At 48.7% G+C, this 8,622-nt stretch overlaps 1 protein-coding gene across 1 annotated transcript; it reads right to left on the reverse strand.

The window, feature by feature from the left end:
* Positions 1–254: 254 nt before the first annotated feature.
* Positions 255–8,048, reverse strand: nfatc4 (nuclear factor of activated T cells 4). Its single transcript, XM_046321635.1, has 13 exons — positions 7,518–8,048; positions 5,653–5,816; positions 4,095–4,604; positions 3,828–4,003; positions 3,546–3,708; positions 3,332–3,432; positions 3,122–3,223; positions 2,751–2,938; positions 2,094–2,234; positions 1,863–1,918; positions 1,649–1,775; positions 775–1,473; positions 255–616 (listed from the first exon to the last, which is right to left on the reverse strand). Exons 1-13 carry the CDS (start codon positions 7,696–7,698, stop codon positions 546–548), a joined length of 2,679 nt encoding a protein of 892 aa, XP_046177591.1. The 5' UTR covers positions 7,699–8,048; the 3' UTR covers positions 255–545.
* Between the last annotated feature and the right edge of the window lie 574 nt (positions 8,049–8,622).

Here is an 8,622-nt window from a genome sequence, read left to right on the forward strand (position 1 = left end):
TAAGCCTGTAGTTTCCTACATAACAACATAGAGACTAAACTATCTGACCCCGAGTCCTCTAGGATAAGAGTGTACCTGGATCACAGGGCAGGAGATCTGTCATTCTACAGCGTCTCTGACACAATGAGCCTCCATAGAGTCCAGACTGCATTCACTCAGCCACTCTAGCCTAGCTTTAGGCTGTATGCATACATGGGCCTAATGAAACTTACTTCTCTTCAGTGATAATAGATGTTACCCTCAGGAGGAGAGAGATCGGCTATTCAAGCACACACAAAACCATATTCACAAACAGACCAATAACACACATTTACTTGTATAATTTATATTGAAAACGGGTTAAAACATTAGTCTCCCTTATATAAACGGTAAAATGTATCTGTAATCATACTTACAACTGTGCCCTTGCCATTTAATCCCCATTCAGTATTGTCATATTTGAGCAATACATCATAAACCAAGTGCATAGAAAAAGGTGTGATATGGTAGCAATAAAGCGCTTCATACTATAACAACTGAACCAGACAGGACCAGTACTGAGCTTGTCATCCTGGTTGGCCGTCCGTCTGTGAGCCCGACTGGAACGATCTGATGTCTTCTCCTATGAACTCATTCACTGTAGTCAAAAAGACACAGCAGCCAGTCAGAAGTTTAGACATTAATTTATGCTGTATATCAATCCATCAAACATGTTATATTATATGTATTGTTATTCTTGTAACAATGGAGATCAATACCAATTAGAACGTCGTACTGTCCATGCAAACTTCTCACCTTCCTCTAATGTAATGTGGTGAATAGATGATGAGCTGGCAAATTCCAGGGGGGTCGTCTGCATTTTAGACCCAGCCTGAGCCTCCCTTTCCCGAGGTCCCCTGCCCTGGTGGTCCCATACCTCGTTGTGGGAGTATGGTGGTGGGTAGAAGTCCTGATACGGGCTGGAGTTGGAAGGAGGCGAGTGGCAGACCTCCTGAGGGTAGGGGTAGTGGGGGTAGGGTGAGGTAGTCATGGGGGGAAGAGAGGAGGAGGAGATGGGGCTGCCTGCGGGGAAGGGACTCAGAGAGGAGGAGTGGGAGGGAGAGGGGGAGGAGGACAGGTATGGGGAGTCCAGCCATGGGGAGGGAGAGGGAGGTTGGGAGACTCTGGGGTACAGGGGAGGCAGTAGCTCGGTGAAGCCCAGCTCCAAGTTCTCAAAGCTGGGGCGTCTTTCTGACAGAGAACCTCTGCTGTCACCCACAGCTTCAGGCTTGTGGCAGTACTCCTCCTGGTAGCCATGGCCTTGGTAGGGGGGAGAGTAGGCTGAAGGGTAGGGGGGCAGGTGCAAAGCTAGCCCTCTCTCCTTGGGCGTGGGATCATTCCTCAGGTGCAGACCCCTGTCCACCCTGCTGCCCCCCCCCATGGAGCAGAGTGTCACCTCCTCCAGGGGCAAGACAGAGGGATGCGAGAGCAGAGGGTCGTCCTCTTTAAACATGACTGAGGGCGAGAGAGGGAGCGTGAGAGTGAGAGAGGGAGAGAAAATAAGTGGTAATAAGCCCCGAACCTCGTAGATAAATACCATCAGGATAAATTGTTCAAAATGAACCAAAAACAACAAAGATAGTTCCAGTCTAAGCTGAGAGACTGATGGATGAAGTGAAGGGAGACTCACCCGGCAGGTACTTGAAACAGTGAGTGCTGCTCCTTTTCCTCTTCCCGTTGGAGACATAAAGGCACACAGATACTGGGTGGTTCACAGACAGGTCACCATAGGCTGGAATTTGCACACACAGCAAGCACTGTGGGGTGACAATATGAACAATGTACATTACAGTTTTAATACTTGTGCGCTGAAACACAAATAGACCCAGAAACATACTATTTACCTCACTACTGTTGTCACGGTCAACATGTGCCTCCTCTTCCCACTGTAGCTTTCCATCTGGTAAATATGGATATTAATTATACCTAATTTCATGGATGGTGCACATTGAAGAAAAGAAGAACACGCACACACAAATGTTATGTTATCCTATCTTTGTGGGAACCTAAGATTAATTTTCATAAAAAATCCTATATTCCCTAACTTCTAACTTCCCCTATCCCGAACCCTTTACCTGTCCCTCTTTCCATAAAAAGCACTCTGGACATGGGCAGGAAGTTAGATCCACCCAACAGTAGCTCCTCCCCTCCTTCCACAGAGCACGATATGACACTGACTGACTCCACCACTGGCAGCTCCTGAGCAGAGCGCTGGGCTGAGGAGACACAGAGACACAGAGAAACACAGCGAGACACAGCGAGACACAGAGAGACACAGAGAAACACAGCGAGACACAGAGAGACACAGAGAAACACAGCGAGACACAGCGAGACACAGAGAGACACAGAGAAACACAGCGAGACACAGAGAGACACAGAGAGACACAGAGAAACACAGCGAGACACAGAGAGACTCAGCGAGACACAGCGAGACACAGAGAGACACAGAGAGAGAGGACAGAATACAGATGATTCACTAGGATATTCAGAAACCTTATCAAAATACAAGCTCAAAGTAAGAGACTGGACAGGGAGAAAAAAATAAGTTTTGCATTGTCACAATGTGTTGTTTTACAGGGTCAGCCACTGCCCCCCTAGAACAAATAAGGATTAGGTGCCTTGCTCAAAGGGACATCGACTGATTTTTCACCTTGTTGACTCAGGTATTCAAACCAGCAACCCTTCAGTTACTGGCCTAACGCTCTAACCGTTAGGCTACCTGCCATACTCACAGCACTCAATAGGCACAGATGTAACCTGCAGGGCCAGCATCCGTCCAGGCGGGGCCACGGGAAGGCCAAGGGGGAGGTGGGTACGGAACACTAGGCGCACACGCGTGTTTTTCCTCCCTACATCTGTCTCTCCTTTCCTCAGCTCGATGTCCGAGTTCCTCAGCTTCAGAATGCCAGCGCAGTCAATGCTGAAACAGAGATAGGCTGTTATACTCAGCACACAGACAGACACTCACACAGTGCAAAATAGCATGTAAAAGTGCATCCTAGTATTTACACACATACAGGAAAGCTATTCTTTCTGCCTACTCAGTTACCCCCATACAAAGCCGTTGATATCTATGAGCTTTATCTCTCTGGTAGATACTCACAGGGCAGTCATGTTGGTCTCTGGGTTGAGGGGGATGTCCAATATTTTGGTGCCAGCCTGTACACTCTCCTGACTGGCAGTACCCACCATCTTACCTGTTACCCTGAGGATCAAAAGAAGCATCTTAACAATAAAAACAAAAACACATCAAAACACTGATGTAGCACATACTATCATAGCTTGATTGGTGTATTGTTGCATGGTAACCTACCTGTGTATCTGATAGAAAGGATGAGGCCGAATGGACCTGTCATCAGCTGTTCCCACAAACACCTGCAAAGAAAGGGGCTGTCTCTCTGTGTACCCAGTCAGCTGGGAGAGACAGAAAAGAGAGCTGTTGTTTAGATATATATACTGTATATGTTAGTCTGGGATTGACGCCATAAACAAATCAAGCTTTCTTTAATTGAATCCATTTATTATACCGTAACAACCGGATGTCCCCCTGGTGATGCCTTGACGGCTCCTCTGCTTCCCTCTGTCTCGTAGTGGGCTCGGTGGTGTGGGCGGGGCTGCACCTCGATACGCAACTCATATTGGTCAAACTGAGTTGGCAGTGGCCAATCAAGTGGCGGTAGAGCATTGGATCTGTAAGAACAATGGACCTGTCAGATGTGTGGGCGGAGTAGGCTATCCTGGCCATCCAAACAATAATAATGGCAAGTCAACACAGTGTTGAGGGATACTGTATAAACATAGTGTGTAACCTGAACATAGGGCTGTGGGCGCTGGCTCTGGTCCTCCCCCAGCCCAGAGCAGGGGGCACAGACAGGTAGTCCATGCCCATGGTTGCAACCTCTCTTATTTGCTGCAGTGGCTCTGGCAGTGGGCAGTGGGAGCTATGGGCTGGACACTGGTCCTGCTCCACATCCCTGGGGGAGACCTGGAGGACACAAACAATGGATTTCTGGTTGAGCATCAAGACAAACCTTTATGGAACCTAAGTTCTAAGAACCACCAGCCAGCCACCTTACCTGCTCCAGTGACGTCTTCCTAGTTTTCTGTGGAATGCTCAGCTCAAAGCTGCTGTTGTGAGCTTGTGACTGAGAGGTGGAGTCTTCTCCCTCCAGGGTACAGGAGTGGTCCTCAGAGTAGCTGCTCCTGCGGGACGTGCAGGGGGAGGCCAGAGGGGAGTTCCTGCGCTTCTTACCCCCCGGTGAGGTGGGCCGGGAGGAGGGTGACAGGCAGAAATGGGAGGTGACCTCATTGAGCTCCTCCTCCTCCACCAGCAGAGAATCACAGCTGGACGCAGGACTGAGCCAGCCGCGAGAGGAGGGGCTGGAGGCAGGGCTTGGGCTCAGGGACCCAGCGCCGGTGCTGCCTTCGCGGTAGCAGAATGGGTCCATTAGGGGAAGGTAGAGGCGCTCCCTGTCCCATCCACCACCTGTGTCCCAGAAGTTACTTCCTGCTGGGGCAGTAACATCCTCTGGGGAGATAGTGGTGATCTGGATGCTAGGGCACTCCAACACATGGGACTCTGACACCTGGGAGAGAGAGAGAGAGAGAGAGAGAGAGAGAGAGAGAGAGAGAGAGAGAGAGAGAGAGAGAGAGAGAGGAAGTTAGAACATTAACAATAGAGAAATGCAGGGACCATAGTGTTTGCCTGCCCACCCAACCGGTTCCGGTCAAACGCTACGCCACCCCCACGGCCGTTAGTTTCTTCTCCGCAATGAGTGGGGATCTGAGTACCTCCCCCAAAATTTCTAGAATGCAAACACATTCTAACCGTTCTGATTGCTGATTGGTCCCATAAACCGATGGGTTGGGCCAGAGCCAGAACACACATGGGTAAAGTGGCATTTAGGAAATTTGTCAGGGGCGCAGCGTTCAATGGCACTGCGTCACTACAGACCCAAGTTCGATCCCAGGCTGTGTCACAACGGCCGTGACCAGGAGTCCCATAGGGCGGTGCACAATTGGCCCAGCGTCGTCCAGGTTAGGGGAGGATTTGGCCGGGGGGGGCTTTACTTGGCTCATCGCACTCTAGCGACTCCTTGTGGAGGGCCGGGCACCTGCAGGCTGAATTCGGTCGTCAGGTGAACGGTGTTTCCTCTGACACATTGGTGCAGCTGGCTTCTGGGTTGAGAGGGCAGGTGTTAAGAAGCGCGTATTGGCAGGTCATGTTTCAGAGGACGCATGACTCAACCTTCGACTCTCCCGAGCCCGTTTTGGAGTTGCAGCGATAATACAAGATCGTAATTGAATATCACAAAATCATTAAAATAAAATATCACTAAAATAAATAGACATTCGTAATTGGCTTTTATACTCTGATTGGTTACTGATGATCCAATCGCTGATGACTTTCTTTTGTACAACACCCTTCATTTTCACCACAAATGACTTCAATGATGACAGTCTCAGACTGAAGTATGTTGCGAACATAGAGCAGCGGAAGAATTGTTGGAGTCGTCAGGCAAACATACTGTAGGGAACTGTATGGCTTTTAGCATCATTTATGACATACATTTATGAGTCACTGTCCCACTCTCACTGACCAGGAGAGTAACTGGACATCTCCGATTTGCTCACCTGTACAGATCTTGCTGGAAGGCTCTCATAGGTCCCACTGAACTCCCTCACCAAGGCACGCCTGGGGGGCGGTGAATGCATCCCAGCCCTTTGACTGGCTGAAGAATACGTTGGGGTAGGGATGCCGATTGGCTGGCCTACGTGAGTGGTATCCAGGTGGCTCTCTGTGACCAAACAAAAATGTTGGAGAGGGTTGTTAGTAGTCTCCCAGTTACAGGTTGACATGGTAAGCTTTAGCCTACTGAGTTCACCGTAAAGAGATGGTACAGATCTAGAATACATTAAAGTTTCAGAGTAACCAGTTATGTCCACTACAACTATAAAAAACATACCCTAACTCTATTGCTTCAAAAATAATGTAGAGGGGGCTTAAGGTTGTTTATAAAATAGGTAAGTAAATGTTCCATATTTGTGTTTTTACATCAAACATTTCCCTGCTGTGGTGCAATAGACAGTACGGGAGAATTAGGTTCACTGTAGAGCACTGTGTGCATCACTTTCCAGTATGGATCATTGGTCAGCCTAGTGCATCAGTTATAAGGTACAATATACACTGTGGTAACATCCCTAGGTTGGGGTGTGGTATACGTGTTGTATGCCAGTGTGGGCAGGAAATAAATGCTTTAGTGGGTGAGAGGGGTGTGTATCAAAAGCTGAAAGGGGAAAGGAGTGAGGGGGAGAGAAGAGGGAGAACGGAGGGAGAGGAGAGGGAGAACGGAGGGAGAGTAGAGGGAGAATGGAGGGAGAGGGGAGGCAGAACGAAGGGAGAGGAGAGGGAGAACGGAGGGAGAGTAGAGGGAGAATTGAGGGAGAGGAGAGGCAGAACGGAGGGAGAGGAGAGGGATAGTAAATGGAGAGCAGAGGGAGTAGAGGGAGAGGAGAGGAGAGGGAGAGGGAGAACGGAGGGAGAGTAGAGGGAGAACGGAGGGAGAGGAGAGGCAGAACGGAGGGAGAGGAGAGGGAGAACGGAAAGAGAGTAGAGGGATAGTAGATGGAGAGGAGAGGAGAGGAGCGGAGAGAGGAGAGGAGAGGAGAATGGAGGGAGGTGTGTATGTGGTGCATGCTCAGTAAACAGAGATTGCGGTTCCATCCAGATGGCAGCTGTTAACTCCACTCACACGCACAGCTGATTAAAACCACATTGAGTTCTGCTCTTACACACACACACACACACACACACACACACACACACACACACACACACACACACACACACACACACACACACACACACACACACACACACACACACACACACACACACACACACACACACACACACACACACACACACACACACACACACGCATGCAATACACAGCACACATAGTAGGCTACAGAACACAAGAACTCCATGCACATGAACACACGTCCCCCAGACACAGATAAGCACGTGTACACATACAGTACATCCAGACCGGGGCTCTCCAACCCTGTTCCTGGAGAACTACTGTCCTGTAGTTTTTCAATCCAACCCCAATCTAGCGTGTCTGATTCTAATAATAAGCTGATCAACCAAATCAGGGGTTGGAGTGAAAACCTACAGGAGGGTAGCTCTCAAAGAACAGGTTTGGAGAGCCCTGATCAGACACATAAGTCATCTATACCTGGGTAGAGAGAGAGAGAACATTGGGCCAAATAATTGTACAAATAAATGATAAACGTACTCAGAACAAGTCAACTAAATCATTCACATTATATACACCACACACAGAGGAATGTCTCTACGTTGTGGATGAGTTGCCTACATTGGGGACCATTGAACGGCCTTCAATCTTCCTTTCCTTATCTGTCAATCTCTCTCTCGGTCAATCTCTCCCACATTCACAAACAGTCACACACACTATTCAAGAAAGGGTTCTAACCAGTATTGCTCGACTCTAGGAGCGACAGGGCGCTCTCTGTCCTCTCCCCCACGATAGTGTGCTCCTGGTCCGCGTTGCACAGCGGGGATGGGCCCCGGAGTTGGCGCGTCGGGTCCTCCTCAAAAACCAACTTGAACTCGAACTCCCCCTCCTCCCAACCAGAACCCGGCGCAGCCCCCATCCCCACAGCAAGCGAAAAAAAGTCTGCGAAACGGAAGACGAGAACTCCCAGTTGAACAGATAGTGTGATCTGCTGTGTTATTTCATAATGATAATTTCCTTGGTCCTTTTCATTCGAAGTTTTGGAGAAGACAGATTTAAATAAGTATATCGTTGAGTTCTTTGAAGTCCGTTAGCCATAGGACCGGTATCTATCTATTCCATCACAGGCTGTCTTTAATTCTAATGCTCTGTCGCCATCCTTTCTTCTATCCGACCAGAAAAAAAAGTGTATCAAATATTTTGCCGTCCTTTACCCTTAATTGCCTTTGGGTGAGTTGCCCAGCCCAGTTTGGACCGTTACTCGATCTCAATTGGACATTTCGTTTGTCAGTCAATGAGACCCTCTCACCCTCCCCTCTCCCCTTTTCCCCCTGCCTGTGTCCATGAGCCGGGATGTTTCTTTTCACATACTGTGCTTAGTTTACGTTTAAAAAAAAAACTTTTTCCCAGTTCTTAACATAACTAATATGTTAAGTAGGCTATAGCCTATAGATTATTGCCTACATTTCCTCTGACAGTTTGACAGTACATCCTTGTATTTCCAGAAGTTTTCTGTTTTCGCTCCCTCCCTCAAACACCAGACTTTTTAAAGGTATCAACTCGAGTGTAAAAAAGTAATGAAGTGACCCTCTTGAGCCAGATGTTTGGCTGGTGGGCTGTTCCTCCTTGCTGTGGCCTCACTGTATGTCCCTGTGCTCTCTGTCATAAAAAGGACCATGATTCTTCGCTGTCATTCAGAGAGCATAAGGAGGCCAGGCTGTTTCCTGTGGTGTTTACATGATTTACCCCCTCTGTCTTGTCATTCTCCTTTCCTACTCCCATTACCCATCTCAGCCTTTTTCTTTTCCCTCCCCCATGTTACTCCCCTTGCTCTCCCAGGCTC

Source organism: Oncorhynchus gorbuscha, linkage group LG22, assembly GCF_021184085.1.
Source record: "Oncorhynchus gorbuscha isolate QuinsamMale2020 ecotype Even-year linkage group LG22, OgorEven_v1.0, whole genome shotgun sequence".
In the NCBI taxonomy this organism is placed as follows: domain Eukaryota; kingdom Metazoa; phylum Chordata; class Actinopteri; order Salmoniformes; family Salmonidae; genus Oncorhynchus; species Oncorhynchus gorbuscha.